Source organism: Gekko japonicus, unplaced genomic scaffold, assembly GCF_001447785.1.
Source record: "Gekko japonicus isolate JY-2015 unplaced genomic scaffold, Gekko_japonicus_V1.1 scaffold183, whole genome shotgun sequence".
Lineage (NCBI taxonomy): Eukaryota > Metazoa > Chordata > Lepidosauria > Squamata > Gekkonidae > Gekko > Gekko japonicus.
In genome coordinates, this window is record NW_015175361.1 from 36,217 (window position 1) to 56,145 (window position 19,929).

Consider the following 19,929-nt stretch of genomic DNA (forward strand, 5'->3'; position numbering starts at 1 on the left):
CAAAGAAAATGTAAGGTTCAATACTTGCTTATCATCATCACATTTCCACAATGGATAAAATTGTACTCTGAAGTAAAGCCACTAAGAGATAGCTTGAAAGGTGCTCCTACAGTGGATTAAAATATGGTTTTTAAACAGGTAAATACATTTTACATCCAGATTTTAGTATAGGGAAGAAAGGTAAATGAGGACGTTATCCATAACTCAGGTTTGGATCCTACCAGTTTTTCTGCTTGATCTTGCCCATCTCCTTCCTGGTTGCATCCCCTGTCCCACAATGGCTTTTTCCATGGAGGTCTCTCCTTTTCCTTTTGCCAACAGAAAGACTGGTAGGTTTATCTATCCCCACCTATAGCTAAGAGCAAGAATTCACTGAAGACGCCTTTAATTTTGACTTGGGGACAAGGAACCATTGAACACATGACAAAAATTAAATCTTCAAAAACAAACTGCCATTAGGGAAAGGATAGACAAAATACTGTTGGAATTATTTTATTTACACTAGGAAAATACAGTATTAAAAATTGGCATTGGTTTTGTAAGGAAAAATAATTTGAGTTTTGTGTCAGGTACAAGTCAGCGTTTATTGCCAAACACACTACTATCTTTCTTTTTAATATTGTTATTTCCAGAAAAACTATGCTATAGACAATCTGAATACTGCAGAGTACGATTTAGCGGCAGTGTTTTATCAGGAGGTCTGGGTTCAAAGTAATGATAAATTTGCACACAGAGGGAAATCAGAAGTTGACCACTGCGAGTGGTAGTAACAGTAGGAGCAGCCAGTAGAGAATACATTGTATACATAAAATACACCAGAAGTATCACCTGAAACACTGCATTGGTTTTGTTCCTGAAACCTATACAATTTACTTTGTTGGCCAATATACCTCCACCCAGCACATGGATAATTGGTCAAAGGTCTACTGTTTCCTGTACCAGCACAGAGATAATAAAAACAGTCCACTGTTTGCTCTTAAGAGAAGACATGAAATCCAGCTCATGTTTCTACTTAAGGGTCAATTTCATCAGGTATCACAGTTATCATAATGTCTTCATTGCCCCTACGTACTACCATGCTGAGTAAATTGTCCTTTTTAATAATGTCACTGACATCATTGGCTGAGAGAATCGGTTTTCCATTGATGCTTATAATCACATCATTTTCTTTCAGGCCTCCACTGAAATACAAAGAGAGAAGAATATTACCACAACCTTCAGAATTAGATCTCCTTTCTAGAGCAACTCCCTCTAAAATGTGACACCCACAATCCTACCCAAGAACACAATGACACAGCACAGTTTGCAAATTTTGTGATACAAATTATGTGATTCTATCTGTATGCTCAGTGTAAACACCTAAGGAACTCAGGGGTCATTTCCTGCCGGAGCGGGAGTAAGGAGTCTGCCCCCCCCCGCGCCACCGCCATCATTTCTGGCCTGCCTGAGCTGGGGGGAGGGTGGCTTAGAGAAACTTCCAGTGGCGTCCCTTCAGCCGCCCTTGTGGGCAGGAGGAGTGAAGTGGGATGGCCCGCCTGAGGGGGAAGTTTGCCCTGCCAGGAGTGGGGCAGGTGGAGGGGAGCACGAAGAGGAGAAGCCTCTGCCTTGGCTGTGCCCTGCTTGGCTGGCTGCAGACAGAAGCCCGCCCTTCCGCCTTCCCGCCGCCTGATAGGACCAGTGTACGTGAGTCCTGCGGCTGCCTGCCCAGCCTGGCTCCGCCGTGAGTGGCACTGGAGCGGCGAGGCCAGTGGCTGGCAGAATCCTGTCCGCAGCCCTGCCCCCCCCCGCCTGCTGCCCCTCGCCTGGCTGTCTCCCACTCTTTTCCAGCTAAATCACCCTGGTCTCTCGCCCCCCATCCCTGAGCAACAGGGGGAAGGAAACGCATGCTGATGCCACGTTGCCAAATTTGCTCCCTTTCCTTTCTTTCCCCTCTGCAAGGCTGCGGGAGGGCAGGCAAAGGCATGGCTTAGACCTCCGCTGCAGGAGGGAGGGCAGGGCACGAAAGAGAGGCAGCCAGGACAGGACTCCAGGAAAAGGTTATACTGTTAGGGCAGTGCCCAGCCCGAAAGAGAGACAACAGTTAACTCTTTCTGTCCTGAGGCTGCGTTGTCTCCTCGGGGGATGCGCTTGGGAGCCTGGGAGCAACAGATGGCGAGACCTAGTCAAGGACTGCGTTCCTAGCAGCTCAGCAGCCTAGTAGGGAATGCCCCACCCCCTTCCCTAATTTAGCATGATCCCTTTTCCACTCTCTCTCCTCCGCAATTGCCTTCCTCCCGAGCCCATGGTAGCCGGGCAGTTCCGTGCGGGCTGGTCATGCAAATGCCCTCCTTCCCGCTTGCCCCTTCTGTTAACCCCTGAGGGGCTTGTCCAAATTTAGGAGGGCATTGAGGAGAATATCCTCCTTGTCTGCAGGAAAGACAGCCGTCCCTCCCCCAGTTTGCTGCGAAAGGCAGAGGTGCACCGGCACTCCCCCGAGCCCTCCCGCTTTTTCCTTCCTGGAAGACCAACCCAGCCTCAAGTCCGGGGCTAGGCACCCTTCGAGTTTATCAGAATGAGTGAGTCCTGACTCTGATGCTGGAATATGGTTTTTCAAGTGTCACCAGATCCCTGTTTTATGTTCACAGTAAAGCATTCGGTCATTTGGCAAATTACAGTGCAGTCCTAAACAGATTTATATCCTTTTAAATTCACTGAAGAGGGAAGAAGAAGAAGAAAACAGATTGGATTTATACCCTACCCTTCACTACCCAAAGGAGTCTCAGAGCAGCTTACAAACACCTTTCCCTTCCCCTCCCCACAACAGACACCCTGTAAGGTAGGTGGGGCTGAGAGAACTCTGACAGAAACTGCTCTTTTTCAAGAACAGCTGTGCCAGAATTATGTCTTGCCCAAGGTCATCCAGCCAGGTGCAAGTGGAGGAGTGGGGAATCAAATCCGGTTCTCCCAGATTAGAGTCCGCACACTTAACCACTACACCAAACTGGCTCTCTGAAGGGTGTAACTGTGTTAATGATTGCACTGATCTTCATTCAATAGTAATAGTAATAATACAAATCACTTGGCTATGGGCCATAGCAGCGTAGCGAATGAGAGCCGTGATGTATGAGGTGTCTAGTTCAAATTCTTGCATCTGATAAAAACTGGCTAGCAAAGTTACACCCTTCTGCGACCACTGAAGTCAGTGTAGGGTGTAATTCTTCTTCATAACACAGATCTGCCTGACTGTTGTATGGATGACGGCAAGAATGTATATGCATTATAATAGCTTTGGAATCTTCTTTGGAATCAGGTGACATAGAAATGTTGTTATATTTAGAGCACCATATATCCAAAGTCTTAGGCTGCAATCCTAAGGATGTTTTTTCTGGGAGTAAGCACCACTGAGTAAGGTGGACTTACTTCTGAGCAGACTTGTTTAGGATTGCTCCTTCTAAGTCCCATTGATTTCAATGGGTATGTGCTTAACTCTATCTTCCAAATCAATTGGGCTTGAAAAATGGTGAACTCTGAGTGGATTTTGCCCCTCAGCCCAGCACTAGGCATGCTCAGGGGGTACGCTGCTCTGAGTTCAATGGACGAACTGCCAGGTATGCATGGACAAGTGAAGAAAAATAATGGTAGAGCTAGACTCTGTTCAGTGTAGCAAATGTAACATTACTTGTTATGCCATTGTGTTTCTGGACAGCTATTTGTGTGAATGTTGCTCTTGAGGTAATTGAACTCTCAAGCGGAAAAACTCCCAGAATAATGCCTGCTAAATATATCCAGAAATAGTCTTCTCCTTCAGTTCCATACATCAGATGAACATAATGATCTAGATCTCTGTGTTATTGTCATCCTTTTTTGATACTGACCTAATGTGGCATTTTCTTTCGTTTTTAGCCCAATCCTACACATTTGTTTAGAAACCATTGAGTTCACCTGGAGTGATGCACATGGGCTTGTAGCCTCATGACCCTTTTTTGGAGCTAGAAGTTGTATTCCAGACAACCAGCAACTAGAGATGCCAGCCTCCAGGTGGGGCCTGGGGATCCCCTGGTTTTACAGCTAATCTCCAGACTGCAGAGATCAGTTCCCCTGGAGAAAATGGATGCTTTGGAGGGTGGACTCTATGGCATTGCACCCCACAGAGATCCCTGTCCTCCCCATACTCCATCCCCAAATCTCCAGGAGTTTCCCAACCTGGAGCTGGCAACCCGTCCCTACCTGCCCCAATGGTGGCCAAGGGGGATCTGGCAACCCTCAAACAAGAATAATAAACTTAGTTTGCTCCTTGAATCTGTTAAACATCTTCATTATGCTGCATGATAATTTGCTGCTCATCCTGCACCTATATGTATGGACTGGTACTTTCCATTTTTGTTTCTGTCTCTGTCTTGACTCTAATTGGCCTTTCCTAGCAACTAACCCCCCCATATGTAATGGTTGAGGAAATTCTGTTCCCCTGTATCTGAAGACGTTTGTGTGCTCATGAAAGTTTATACCTTGAATAAAACTTTGCTGGTCTTAAAGGTGCAACTGGACTCAAACTTTGTGCCTTGGACATCATTAATTCATAGGGTCACCAGAAATCATGTGACTTTATAGCACTTAACACGCTTGCCAGGTCTGGGTTGGAAAACTCCTGGAGACTTTGGGAGTGGATCCTTGGGTCAGTCACAAGTTCTCACAGAGCTATTCTCTCAAGAGCAGTTCTCACAGAGCAATTTCCAATTCTGTGCTTTTCATTCTTCCTAACATGCATTTATGTTTGAAAATTGGTGGGCGCACCGGGGGGGGGGGGGGGGCACCCAAAAGGGGGCCTAGTGTGCAAAACAACCTGGTATCAGCCCTGGCCCAGGGTGTGTGTGTGTTAAATGCCCTTCTTTCTGTTCCCCGCGGGCCACCTGGAAAAGATCAGGCAGAGAACCCAGGCATGTTTGCATGCATGCCCGTTGCAAGGGGGTGTGGTATATGCAAATGAGTTGTGCAAATGAGCTCCTGCACCTCTTTTTTTACAAAATGACCACTGAAGGAACTTATTGTTATATAAAAAACATACAGGGCCTGTCCCTTTGTAAAGAATGTATTGTACCTCTTTCCTCTGACTAGGCAAGCTAGAGGGTGCTTGTTCAGTCAGTCTTCTCTGTGTTGTTGACTGCCAGGAACAAAAGGAGGCGAGAACTGGCACACTGCTAGCACCTCCATGTCTGCACTGCAGGATTCAGAAGTGAGCCAAATTCCCCCTAGGCCCTTTCAACCCATCTTTCCACATGTGCCTTTAATTAGCAGTATCTTACTCAACCATGCAATGTACGGGAAAAGAATATGTTAAGCATGGATCAGATCCAAAGATGTGCACACACATGCTCTATAAACTCACCCCCCCAGGCCTAGCCTTTTGAAATGTACTCTCTTTTCAGAACCCTCTTTTATTCTCACAAGGGCAGTCTGGCACACTTAACACTTTCTCTAGATCTTTATACAGTTTTATACAGTATTTATTCAAATGTAAAACTAGTTTCTCTCCCCCCCCCCAAGTATGCCATCACAAAGGGGGAGAGGTCAAGTTACATTCATATACAAGGAACAGTTATGTCCAATAATAATTTTTAAGGGGGTTGTCTTACAGTCAGGGTCATCTTTCTTTCAAGTAAATAGGGCATCACATAGCAGATGTTTCATATTCAATGCACTCCAAACAACAAAGAAATACACATGTAAGTCATTAATGCTGTATTTCAAAGTTCATTAGGGTTTCTTATGCGTGAGCATTTTGATTCAATTCAACCTTCTTTTGTAGTTCCACCAAGAAATACACATGATCTTGAGCATATACAGCTCTGACTGCCCCTCTCCTTGACTGTAGAAGCATTCACTTCTGATAGAAAAACCCAAGCTAGACGTTTTGTTACATTGAGCTGGATGTGGTCTCTTAGAAGATTTGCCCAAGGACTATGTTGGCACTGAGGCAAATGGGGGAGGATACGGCATTCATTCCTCTGTATCATCCTGTCCCATCTTGCAGACAAACTCTGCCTGTGAGTTATGAAAACACTAACCCAGCTAATGGGATAAGACATGATTCAGCCTCTAACCATAATCCATTTATGCAACCACAAAGCAGTCACCAACTTATCTCATGCAAAGAGACATGACTTATACAAGGACATGTTTCTACATAGATTTTTTTCAAAAACAACTAAATCTTCAAAGGTTTGTATTTTCTAATGCTCAAGGTGAGAGGGTACTTTCTCTCTTTGTTCTTGAACATTCTCAAATACATAGTAAGCTGTACAAATAAATAAAGGAGAAGCTGCATTAATATATTAAACTACTGTTGAATATTGTCTGTGAGCATCCTTTCAACCCACTTCTGTAACACATTTATTTACAATATTTATAAATCTCTTTCTTCCAACAACTGAGATTCAAGGCAACAATGAAGGCTAGAATCCTCCCTTGAAAGAAATGAGCACAGGGATGACACCAGAATTTGAACACATGCTTATGAGCCAACAGAAGAGCGCTATAATTATCACATGAGGCTTTTACATCATATACTGCCCATCTCTGATAGGCCACTTCAGAGACTCTGATTGGAAGAAGTTGCATTACTTTCTAGACTTCAGGAAACTCCCAATTATGATTCTCCAGCAGAACTCTAGTTTTTCCATCTTGGCTAATTTTACTGCCACACATTGTAAGCAGTACAGCACGTAGCAATGGCTCCTGCCTTCAGTCCTCAACTTCATGCTGCAACATCCTTGATCAGAAAGAAGCATGTTGTCGCCACATACAATTGAAACAGCATCAGCCTTTTCAAGAGAAACTGCTTATCAGACAACATTCTTTTAGTAGGCAATTCAGGCAACACAGTTCAGTACAGCAGTGGTTGACTTGGGCTGATTTGAAGCAATGCAAACTGGCATCTTTAGTGGCAAAGCATCAAATGGTGTCTTGCAGTGCTGTGCTTGAAGCCATGCCTTAGGCCAGTGATACTCACACGGTGGCTCAGGAGCCACATGGGGCTCTTTGACATGCCAAGTATGGCTCTTCTGGGCACTCCTCTCCCTCGCCCCCCACATTCCAGGAAAGTGAGCAAGGCCATTGCCTGGTAGGGCTTCTAGTTGTCTGGTGGATCCCACCTTGAAAAGGCTGCTGCTGGAGGGCCTGGAGGATTGGTTATCTGTAAGCCTCCCTGAACTGCAGGCCTCATGCCAGGGATGAACGTAAAGAGCCCATTTTCCCCAACACCCACAGCAAGCTGGCCACAATGGGGCAGTGGTATATATTATATTATTGCATGTGTTTTTGGATGGCTAGTGCACAGAGTACACAGTAGTCACATGGCTCTTTTGGTTAGTGGTAACTGCACATGCGGCTCCTCTCTGCAAGCTGCCAAGTGAGTACCATTGCCTTAGGCTTTGGAGAGAACCATGTGGTTCTTCCCTGTTTGCCTTTCAGAAGTTCTTGTGCCATTATTTACATTAAATGGATATGTGGTGTTGCAGGATGCCATATGATGAGGCTTAGCCAGCTCCAATGCCATCCTGTTGCAGTAAGCTTGTTGCACAGCAGTGACAGAGGGTGCTGCTGAATCTGTGTTGTGTCCTGTGCAACTGCAGGTTTCTGTCACTGCTGGGATCTTTCCATCTAAACTTAAACACTTCTAAAAAAAACTCCTCGTGGATCCAAGTTTCCTGTAGTAAAAGTATGTCAAACCCACTAAGGAATTCCCTAAAATTGGAATTCAAAAACGACTAAATCTTCAGAGGTTTTGTATTTTCTAATGCTCAAGGTGAGAGGGAAAGGTTACTTTCACTCTTTGTTCTTGAACATTCTCAAATACATAGTAAGCTGTACAAATAAATAAAGGAGAAGCTGCATTAATATATTAAACTACTGTTGAATATTGTCTGTGAGCATCCTTTCAACCCACTTCTGTAACACATTTATTTACAATATTTATAAATCTCTTTCTTCCAACAACTGAGATTCAAGGCAACAATGAAGGCTAGAATCCTCCCTTGAAAGAAATGAGCACAGGGATGACACCAGAATTTGAACACATGCTTATGAGCCAACAGAAGTGCGCTCTAATTATCACGTGAGGCTTTTACATCACATACTGTCCATCTCTGATAGGCCACTTCAGAGACTCTGATTGGAAGAAGTTGCATACTGAAATAATGAAGATCACATTCTTTGGTGTGTGTTTTTTAACTTTACTTTCTAGACTTCAGGAAACTCCCAATTATGATTCTCCAGCAGAACTCTAGTTTTTCCATCTTGGCTAATTTTACTGCCACACATTGTAAGCAGTACAGCACGTAGCAATGGCTCCTGCCTTCAGTCCTCAACTTCATGCTGCAACATCCTTGATCAGAAAGAAGCATGTTGTCGCCACATACAATTGAAACAGCATCAGCCTTTTCAAGAGAAACTGCTTATCAGACAACATTCTTTTAGTAGGCAATTCAGGCAACACAGTTCAGTACAGCAGTGGTTGACTTGGGCTGATTTGAAGCAATGCAAACTGGCATCTTTAGTGGCAAAGCATCAAATGGTGTCTTGCAGTGCTGTGCTTGAAGCCATGCCTTAGGCCAGTGATACTCACACGGTGGCTCAGGAGCCACATGGGGCTCTTTGACATGCCAAGTATGGCTCTTCTGGGCACTCCTCTCCAATGTGGCACCCTCGCCCCCCACATTCCAGGAAAGTGAGCAAGGCCATTGCCTGGTAGGGCTTCTAGTTGTCTGGTGGATCCCACCTTGAAAAGGCTGCTGCTGGAGGGCCTGGAGGATTGGTTATCTGTAAGCCTCCCTGAACTGCAGGCCTCATGCCAGGGATGAACGTAAAGAGCCCATTTTCCCCAACACCCACAGCAAGCTGGCCACAATGGGGCAGTGGTATATATTATATTATTGCATGTGTTTTTGGATGGCTAGTGCACAGAGTACACAGTAGTCACATGGCTCTTTTGGTTAGTGGTAACTGCACATGCGGCTCCTCTCTGCAAGCTGCCAAGTGAGTACCATTGCCTTAGGCTTTGGAGAGAACCATGTGGTTCTTCCCTGTTTGCCTTTCAGAAGTTCTTGTGCCATTATTTACATTAAATGGATATGTGGTGTTGCAGGATGCCATATGATGAGGCTTAGCCAGCTCCAATGCCATCCTGTTGCAGTAAGCTTGTTGCACAGCAGTGACAGAGGGTGCTGCTGAATCTGTGTTGTGTCCTGTGCAACTGCAGGTTTCTGTCACTGCTGGGATCTTTCCATCTAAACTTAAACACAACTATGCAAATATAGCCACTAAGAGGATTGCACCATTTGTTTCCATTCAGTTTTTGTGCTGCTAGGAAAAGCAAAACAGCAAAGTTCCCCTTTACTCTCTTTCTATTAGGAAACAGATTTCTTGAAATAATGCACAAAAGATGGTACCTTAGTTAACACTCCTTAAATAGCCTGAAGAAAGTTATCAGCTGCAAGGTTTGTGCAAGAAGATTCCTTTTAACTTACCTTTCAGCTGGTGTGTCTGCAATAACTTCAATAATGTAGGCTCCAGAAATAACATCAGGGAAGTCACTATGGCGCTCTTTCAGTTCTTTAGCTTTGCTAGGGGAAAAGCCCAAACAAACTGAATATAAAATGACCCTTCTGTTAGAATACTTTAAAATTAAAACAGGGAAAAAATACATCCAGGGAATAAACCCAAAGGTCTTTCTTTTTAGCCGAAGAAGTTTTGTCTTGTTTCTTTTTTAAAAAACTGTTCACACTTCCAAAGAAACATTTCTGTAAGAAAAATGTGTGCTACTATCACTGAGGAAAAAGTATTGTTTGGGGTGAAAGTGTATCATCTTTGCCTTAACAACATGGTTGTTTTCCAAGTATTCTAGAACTTTGACCTTAGAACTTAGAGTTTGGAAGTTTATAGTTAGTACATAAATGTATCTTCTTATTTTTATTGGCAGAATTAGCCAATTCTTTGCATACCACTGAACAGCAGATCACATTGGAAATATAGCTATCTAAATGAGCATTTAGCAGTCTATGCAACTGCCAGGAAAAGAGGAAAAAGAGGAAAAGACTGCAAGGACATATTAAAGTAAGCACCGAAACAATGTTAATTTTGGATGTTGAACCAGAATGTAAAGGATTGGAATTAGGCACTTGGAACAGCATCCCACTATTCCTGGCTCTTACATGAATACTCCCTAACTCATCTTTATCCTGAGTATTGAAAGACACCAAGTCTTCTGGTGTATCTACAGTGTTACTGATGGGCAGCCATAGCAGGAAACTATGGCCCATTCTGCATCTAGCATTCGCTCCATTGTTTTACCAAACCCGCACTGAAACAGAAAAAGATGCGGCTCAAAACTACATTCAAATACCCCGACCAACCCCATACTGACTGCAGAGTCACCCCTGAATGGCCATAAAACATCCATAAATCTATGCAGACAGCCACCATAAAACCAAGAGATCAAAGGAAGTCAAAGTGGCATGCAGTGTGGAGGGTTCAATAAAATCCAACCATCAAAGAAAGTGAAAGTGGCATGCAATGCAGAGGGGAATTTCCATTCCAACTGTGGGTTTGGTAAAACAGGAGAGTGAATGCTAGATGCAGAATGAGCCTAAGACAAAAGTGAGGCGGGGGATGGTAGGAGGATCAGACAAATTGTAAGCAAAGGAAAGAGCTGGAATAGGGTGAGATTTCACTGCCTGATTTTGATCCTTTTAACTCTACTTTGCAATCAAGATGATGTAAGGACTGTAAAAGACAAGTACCTCCACGCACTAGACATTATTCACTACTATAGTTACTTATGTCTGAAATCTGAAGTTAGGTATACTATTCTGCTGAAAACACCACAGGGCACACTTCTTCACCAATGCTAACTATGACTACATTCAGACATCACACCAAACCGCAGTTAAGCTCCAACTGGGCATCAAGGTGGTTTATTGCTGTGATCATGTGCTCCCTTAACTCCTCCCTTCTCCTATTATGTGCAGAGTTTGAGGAAACACTTCCCAGCTTGATCAGTTTCAAGTTCACTATGATATCTGAAGGGAGACAGAACACTTTTGTAAAAAAGATCTCAGAATGTGCCACTGTCAGAGGACTATAAAACAGCTAATGGTAGAAGTAATTTTAAATTTTACCTAGGAGTTAATGACATCATGCGAATCCCAATGTATTTCTTTTTCGTTACAGTTTTTCCTGTTTCAAGAAGGGGGGGGGAAGAGTAAATTTAATGTTGATAATCAATTCTCATATGAACAGAGCTGTTTTGTTTCATAACATCAGGGGACTGGTATCTGGACTACTTCAGACAGCAAGTGGATAAAAACAGTCGTTCCTAGGGTTGCCAGCTCTGGGTTGGGAAACACGTGGAGATTTTGGGGGTGAAGCCTGGGGGAAGGGAGGGGCCTCAGCAGGTTATGGTGCCATGATGCAGTCCACCCTCCAAAGCAGCAGCCATTTTCTCCAGGGGAACTGATCTTGGTTGTCTGGAGATCAACTGTGATAGTAAGAGATTTCCAGGTGCCACCTGGAGGTTGGCAACCAATCTTGTTCCCCAATGACAATACAGTAAACTAGACTAGGGAGAAAGCTGACATGCTAGTTTGTTTCAGGCGGGTAACCGTGTTGGTCTGAAGAAGTGCGGAGGCACATGAATGTTTATACCCAGACAAAAACTTTGTCCATCTTCAAGGTGCCACTGGACTTTGTCATGCTAGTTTGTGATGTACAGGGAGTTGTTTGCACAGGGGTGCACTTAGGAACCCCATCTAAATTTCCTCAGACCAGATGCTATCAGATCATAACGAGTACAACAAGCCTGTCGCGATACAGAACAGTACCTTTAGATTGTCGGTCATGTGACTCGGTAAGGAATTTTTTGATTTTGTCTGATGGTATTGCAAAGGAGATTCCAGCAGTGACTTTCAGAGTATTGATACCAATTACTTCACCATCCTGAAAATAATGTGAAAAGTCCCATAAGTCTGAGCTGTGCAGTTCTTAATTTCGTTGACATGTCAGAATACAGATACATGCAATCTCATTACATATATCTAATGTTTTCTCAACTGATCAAGAACATTCCTCTATAGATACAAAATTGGCTATATTTTCCTTTATGGGATGCATCAATGAACAGCTTCCTTCACTTGTGTCAAGACATCCTAATAATCACAGCTGTGAATATTACACAATCCGTGATGTCTCTGTTCGCTGTACATGCTGGCAGGTTCAGTTCCAGGCAGAGAATGATGCAGCTGGCATTTCTAGCTTGAGGGAACAAAAGTCAGGTCCCAAGAACTAAACATCATACACAATCTGTTTCAGCAATTACTATACAAGACAATATGATTATTTCAGAGGTACTCCCAGGAAGGAGTCCACAAAGGAGGACCACAGCTCACCACCAGTGAGTGCACTGACTGACTGATGACATGCAGCAACTTGGAAACCAGTGAATTGCTTGCTGCTTTCTGAGCCTTTATGGCCAGTGTAAGGTCTGAGAAGTTCTTAGTCCATTCTCCGGAGGAAGGGGGGGGGGGAATCTCATGTTAAGCCTAAGAAAGAGGTGAGGCATCTCAAGTACTATACATACTTGCTTTCTTACAGTTCAGGTTCAGTTCCATGCATCTGCATTCTGCATCTCCAGTCCCAGAAAGGAGAGCTGAGATATTCCTGTCTGAGATCTCAAAGGGCATCAGGCAGTGTAGACTAATGGCCAGCCAGTATTGTTTTTTCAATATGAAAAATGGTGTGCACAATTGCTAGATGCACTTCAACTAACCAGGGGCTTTTTTCAACTGATTTCAGTATGTATCTTCCCACCAGGAATTACCCAACCCGTGTAAACTTAATGAGGATGTATTGCTTCATAAGTTAAATTTTTTAAGTGCCACCCAAAAAATCAAATATCGCAAGGCTTCTGATACCTGGATTTGAACCAAGCAATAGCTAGTAGACTGAAAATTAGTCAAAGCCCTTCAAGAACTAAATGCAGATGAATTTGTTTCTTTTCCATGATTTGGAAAAGCAAAAACTGATAGCTTCCCTCCCCCCACAAAATCATCTCATCCTTTCTGCTACCACACACCAAACCACTCTTTAAAATAATAATTTTGCTAAAGGTGCTGAAACAAAGATGTGCTACAAGACCTCGACAGACAAAATGTGGAGTCACAAACAGCAGAAGCCTTGAAGAATTCTTGGAAAGTAAGTCTGTGGAGTAAGTCTGTGGTGTGGAACTTTTAATTTGTGTGTGTGTGTGTGTGTGAGAGAGAGAGAGAGAGAGAGAGAGAGACAGACAGACAGAATCCTAAACACTGTCAATCCTCATTATTCAGGTTAAGACTTTTAATTGCAAATTATAATGTGTTTGAAAAATCTTAATAATTAACTGTGAATCATTGTGAGATTGGTCTGTATCATTCCCATATTTATAGTGACAAAACCAAACCAATACATGGGATTAATCCAGGCATTAGAACTCAGACCTCCTGAATCTTTGTAGAGAACAAGGTTCTCAGTTGTTCAGAATACTGGTTGCTCAGGGATACAGAGGAATCAGAAAGAAAATGTCTCACAAATGTTAACATCTCTTTAATCATCCTTAGCCAATTCTGACTTTTCATCATTTGTGCTAGTTGCCAATGTGGAGCAGAATGGGCAAACATGAAAAACTAAACTGGCAGGAAGTACTGAGTTCCAGTAGTATACACTCTTATAAGGCTAACAGTTTACAAAATGCATTTAAAAATCTGAAGACTGCTACTATTTGCAGAAAATATGAGCAAATATATATTACATTCACTCTGAACTACACACATAGCAAACATCATGACAGTGAACTCCAAGAGCATTATATGATTTACCAGTGCTAGCATGAAAGACTGATTAAAAAGGCACCAGCAGCTTTCCCGTACAAACTCTATTAAGGCTGGGGAAAGGGAAGGGAAAGCTCAGTTGTCTGCAATATCCAAGACCAACTACAACTATTAAAAGGAAACACTTACCAGGTTCACTAAAGGTCCACCGGAGTTTCCATACTGTAAATTTAAAGACAAATTACAGCTGTAATCTTCAAAAAAAAATTAAAAGTATACATTAAGAAACGTATTTGTCTCCTAATAATGTCTGCAAAGGGGGTTCCATATCCACTCAATTATACCATTTCTATACCAAGAGGTGACTCTCAGAATCCGAGTAGGCTAAATCTATTATAGCTTTTGTGGTCTAGAATGCCCTGAACTTTCTACCTTCCTTAAAATGCCATCCCAGTGCTGTTAGCAAATAAAATTAATCAGTGCACAGCACTATGAAATAAACACCTGACTGTTCTAAACCATCTCATGAGAAGGACCGCTCTAACATGCTGTCAAGACCATGGAAAAGAGTAGGAAGACAGTTCAAACAGGGCTGACTAGAGAGGTTGGCCACAGCAAACCAAACAAAATACCAGAGCAGCCAAAATAAAGCTCTCTTATGTGGAGGTACTTAAATCAAAGGAATTCTGTTTCGTGATTGAAATAGTCTATAAAGCAGCAAAGATTTCTTACATATTATCATTTTATAGACACATTAATATATTTCTGCCATTAACCTTGATGCAGGTATCTTCATATCTGTATTCTTAAAAAGGTTTCTTGCTAAATCTGTTCCTATTCGCTGTTGTCTCCATGACAATGATTCTTTAATTTCCTGACTTCACCATTGACGGTTATGAAAATATCTGTTCGTCTATAGGCTGTCAACTTACAGGAAGTTAGCACAATTCTCTGAATAATACGACTTCATGAATTATATGCTCCTTTAAATTAATAGCAGGAGCACTAGAAAATGACATCTCAACCCTGGCTCAAAACAAAAAGCACTTAACTTTAAACAGAATGAGAGAGAGAGAACACTAACTAACACAACATCCTCAACAAATCTGTAATGGATCTTTAAAGATATCTGGATAAGATATACGTGCGGTAAGGAACAGCAGCAGAATCTGTCCTGGTATTTTAACTAACTATCACAACATCCTCAACAAATCTGTAACGGATCTTTAAAGATATCTGGATAAGGTATACGTGAGGTAAGGAACAGCAGCAGAATCTGTCCTGGTAATATATTTTAGAGTAAAAAGCACAGAAAATTAAAAGAGCTTTGTGAAAAGTGACCTACATTGATAATTGCATCTGTTTGGATGTAGTCCATATCAGAATTTCTAAGTCCCAGTTCTTTGCCTCCTCGTTGGGTGGTGCTAACAATTCCAGTTGTCACTGTATTTTGAAGAGAAAATGGACTTCCAATTGCAACCACAAACTCCCCAGGACGTAACTCTGAAGAACGTCCAAGGAGCAGAACTGGCAGCTTCCCCTGAAAACAGAGAAGGTTAAAAGCATTATAAGCCAAAGCACTGCAACTACCATCACAAACACAAGATTAACCAAAGGAACAGACAGGTTTCTTCATTCTTCATTACTCAATATGTGTCCTTTTGAGGGGAGAAAGGTTGGTTTTAAATACCTTAAATAATAAATAAATTTTAAAAATATATAATAGGAATTATTCTGTGACTGTGTAGCTCTAAGAACGGTACAAGATAATATGTATTTCCACTTAGTCATTTTGAAGCAAATCATAACTGCATATTGTACAATCAAAAATGTATATCTTATAGATTCAGCATAGGACTGGTTTATGACAGTTTCCTGTAATAAATCAGAAGGGCAAAAAAGCAAACACAATACAAAAGAAACGTGTAAAGTAACCAAATAAGATCTAGAGTACTTGGGCACAGAGGACATCTGGTCACAGACTCTTCCCAGTAATCTGGCAATCTTACCAAGTGCCCTGAGTAAAACTCATATTTCTCCAATGCAGATCTGCTAAGAACTGGACAAGAAGAAAGTCTGTCTTTAAGCCACTCCTCTAGCTCATGTTTTATGAACTGCCCTGTGAAGAGGTCCCAATTGGCCAAGCACTAACACAGACACTACAGCAAGTATCCCAGCATCAGCTTTGCCAAGGATGTTTTGCATGCAAATTAAATGGGCTGTACTGGCTATATCAAAACTAGCTTCATATAAAGATGTTGCTAATGAAACCCCAGCCCCCCAGTTCATATACACTTGGCAAAACAATACCAGCTGCTTGCTCTGTGCACCTCCCAGATGATCACTGCCATAAGTATTCCAAACAAACTTTCAGGCTATAGTCAACCAGTTAACACTGTTTGAGAGAGCTGGCACCTTTCTATGAGGGGGAAAATTTTGATGACTTATCCCTTCCTCAAATTACTCCTCAATTACCCTTTCACCCTGTAACCTATACTGTAACCTGAAGGCAAAACACTTAGCACCATCCACCAGAGATTGGACCTTCGAAGATGCCAATCAACAAAACCATTCTGACAACCAATTTGATACATATTACCTAGTCTTTATGGGACCACTTCATTAACAGCATGTGTGAATGAACCTCACAGAACAAATGCCACAAACAAAACATTCAAATCAACCCATTTAAAACACAGTGTTTTTCTGTGGCATCATATCACATATTCAAGGGATATAAATGCATGTTTGAACTAGTCACTACAAGGAAAGTGCTAACTAAAAAGACATACAAACGAGTCACCAGTATGCAATACAGTGGCAATTGCAGCTTCCACAAAGAAGGAAGTTTCATGCAAAAATCAAAACCAGAAGTTATGGTAACGATCGACAATTTTTTTTATCAAACAGAATTCATTCACAGAAATAGTCATATAAGAATCATTCCATTGCTGCTGAATGACAAAGCTCTCCATTAACAGTCTTGACTCAATGCCCTTTCATCCAGCTGTGTTTCATTTTTTCCTGAGATGGGCACAGCATTTTAATCAGTCTGCCATTCCTGTAAGGCAGAAGACACTGAATGGAAACTTCTACAGTCAGTGAAGATAGCAAGAAGATGCTTGTCCAATGGACAAAATGAATCAGCTAATTTAGGCAATGAAGGAGACACAGAGCTGTTCTGCCTGTTCCTTGTTAGTTTTATAGTTAAGTCTGATGGTGCTAAAGACCATATTTTGCACTGTATCTTTTCTTTGAGTATGGTCCTGTCTGATATCAATACTAGGAGAAAAAAACCCTGGTTGAATAAAGAAAGGGCAAAATAGGATTCTTTGGGGAAAGTGTTGTGCCAGATGCAAGAGCTGCCTGAAGGAAAATAAATGCAAAAAAGCTAGTTTGCTTGTTCAGCAGCAGCCATGTCCAACTGCCGACACTGCACGCAAATGCCATCTGCCAGCAGAGATGCTAGAGGAGTGGCACTTGCCCATCCTCCTTGCCTTTAGGCTCTCACAGCAGTCCTTTCCAGCACTGTGTTCACTGATGCTGTGGAATAAATAAAAATGTAATTTTAAATGGTGCAGATGCATGTAATACTTTATGAATTAAGTACGCACATCTTTTACCCAAAGGACACATTCTTCCCTTCAGAGATATAAATCAGTGCTATTTATATTTCAACTCACATTTAATGAAAACATCCTAAAACAAGCTTCTTATCTGCATTTATTATAGAGCTGCCAGAACAGGAGGGGGAAACATCAGAAAAAAGAGAGGGAAACTGTAGCAACAAGCAAAGTATCTGAAATAATTGATAAGAGATCTCCTGAGGAGGAGAGGCAGCTTTCATAGATTTATGTTATTTTTGGCAAGAGAAAAGAGCTATATAACAAACACTTGCTGAGTCATGCAATCAAGATGCAGTTGTGCTGACTCTTCAAGCCTGGGCTAATATTGGTGAAATGTTAGTTCAAAGTCAAAACCGGTATGAGTTGGCTACAGATCATTTGTGTGATTCAACATGCCTTCTGGAAAGAGTTAGCTTTTTCTTTGTGGGGTTACAACAAAATCAGCTGCAAAAACTCCTTCCTCAGCAGATGTTATAAAACATGGTTTTGCAAAGCAAAATGTGTGCTGTACCGAAAGTTTCCAGAAGAGACCAGGTTCTGTATTCTAACAAAAAAAACCCAAACATTTTTTTAAAACTGAAATCCTCAAATGACCATGTATGAGCCATGGGCCAGTTTATTCCTTGATTAATGTGGCAATAATCTGCTTAAGCAAGCTGAAGAGCTATTCCCTTTCCTTTTGTGGAGATCCAGCTGAGCTCAAAATTTGAGCCCAACCACACAGATATTGCAGGATCAGGAGCACAGGGTGCTTTCACACTCAAGGTTTACAAGTGTTTGATTGGTCTGTGATGCAGATGTAAACTTACCAAAATGATAATTAACATTACATATTTAAGAAGCTGTCTATAAGAGCTAGTTATTCTAAAACTAAAATACAAAGCTTTATTAAAACATTGGATCAAACTGTATCCCTTCGGGCTTTTAGAAGCTTGGACACGTCAAATATTTAACTCTCTCCCTGTGCCTTTCCCCCTCTCCCTCCTCCACCATGCTGAGTTACTGATTCATTATGTGGCTTGGAGCAGACCATTGCCTCCTTTCTGAATTCCCTTTTTATCCCTCTATTTTCTTTAGTAGAAGCCTGAATAGCCCTAAATAGCCCAATCTCATCAGAAGTTGGAAGCTGAAGCTGTGTCAGCCATGGTTGGTAGTTTGATATAAGACCACCGGGGAAGACGGGTTGCTATGCAGAGGAAGGCAATGGCAAACCACCAATGCTCTTCTCTTACCTTGAAAACCTCATGGCCCTTGGGTCACCATAAGTTGGTTGTGATTTGATGGCACATAATTGTTATTATTGTTTCCTTTAGTTTCTTCTTCCCCTAACAAACAGAGCCCAAGTTTTGAACACAGCAAAATTGCTGCATGTGAAACCCATATACTTTGTGGGATCACATACCGTTATCCTGCTCCCTGTACAAAGATTTTAGGTCACTTGGATAAAATATCAGGGAATCTAATACAACAATTGCTTTCCCCCAAGTTGCTAAGGATAGACCCCTATGCACAAGTGGGAAAAAAAGGAATGTAATTTCAGGGTTAGAATCCTTGCCGCTTACCAGTAGCCTAACCAGGTACAACAGATTTATTGAAGGTTTATTGTGAGAAGTCATCCCTTCTCAGTATAATTGGCTATTCTCAGTCAACAATGAAAATAACTCAGGGAAAACATTGTTTTTCACTAAACAATGTTTTAAAAACAGTCCAAACTCCAAGTTGGATCTTGAATGGATTGGAACCCGTGTTCCTGGGATATGGTGGTAGCATCATCACCACATGACAAGGCTTGGGACCCTCAGTTTTTCTTTCAGTATTTTCTGGAAGCTCTTCTTGCTTATTTAATTTATATGCAGAGTACATCATGTGAAATGCCAGCCTGGATGATTCAGAAGCCAGAATTAAGATTGCTGGGAAAAACATCAACAACCTCAGATATGCAGACAATACCACTCTAATGGCAGAAAGTGAAGAGGACCTAAAGAGCCTCTTGCTGAAGGTCAAAGAGGAGAGCGCAAAAGTGGGCTTGAAACCCAGCATCAAAAAAACTAAGATCATGGCATCTGGCCCCATCATTCCTTGGCAAACAGAAGGGGAAGTCATGGAAGCAGTGACAGACTTCACATTCCTGGGATCCAAGATCAATGCAGACGATGACTGCAGCCATGAAATTAAAAGACCCCTCCTCCTTGGGAGGAAAGCAATGGCACACTTAGCGAGCATAATAAAAAGTAGAGACATCACCCTGCCAACTAAAGTCCGTATGGTCGAACCAATGGTATTCCCAGTAGTAATGTATTTCTGTGAGAGTTGGACTATAAGGAAGGCCGAGCGCAGAAGAATAGATGCTTTTGAGTTATGGTGCTGGAGAAGATTCTTGAGAGTCCCTTGGACTACAAGGAGATCAAATCAGTCAATCCTAAAAGAAATCAACCCTGGCTGTTCCCTGGAAAGCCAGATACTGAAACTGA

General features: G+C 42.1%; 1 protein-coding gene across 1 annotated transcript in view; it reads right to left on the bottom strand.

Moving 5' to 3' along the window:
• Positions 1-484: 484 nt before the first annotated feature.
• HTRA1 (HtrA serine peptidase 1) overlaps positions 485-19,929 on the bottom strand; it is a 72,642-nt gene continuing 53,197 nt past the window's right edge. Inside the window, exons 4-9 of the mRNA XM_015425386.1 lie at positions 15,178-15,372; positions 14,022-14,054; positions 11,853-11,967; positions 11,151-11,208; positions 9,501-9,596; positions 485-1,181 (exon numbers count right to left, since the gene is read on the bottom strand). Of these exons, the coding sequence (XP_015280872.1) occupies positions 1,013-1,181; positions 9,501-9,596; positions 11,151-11,208; positions 11,853-11,967; positions 14,022-14,054; positions 15,178-15,372 (666 nt within the window). The 3' untranslated portion in view covers positions 485-1,012. The remainder of the gene's footprint in view (positions 1,182-9,500; positions 9,597-11,150; positions 11,209-11,852; positions 11,968-14,021; positions 14,055-15,177; positions 15,373-19,929) is intronic.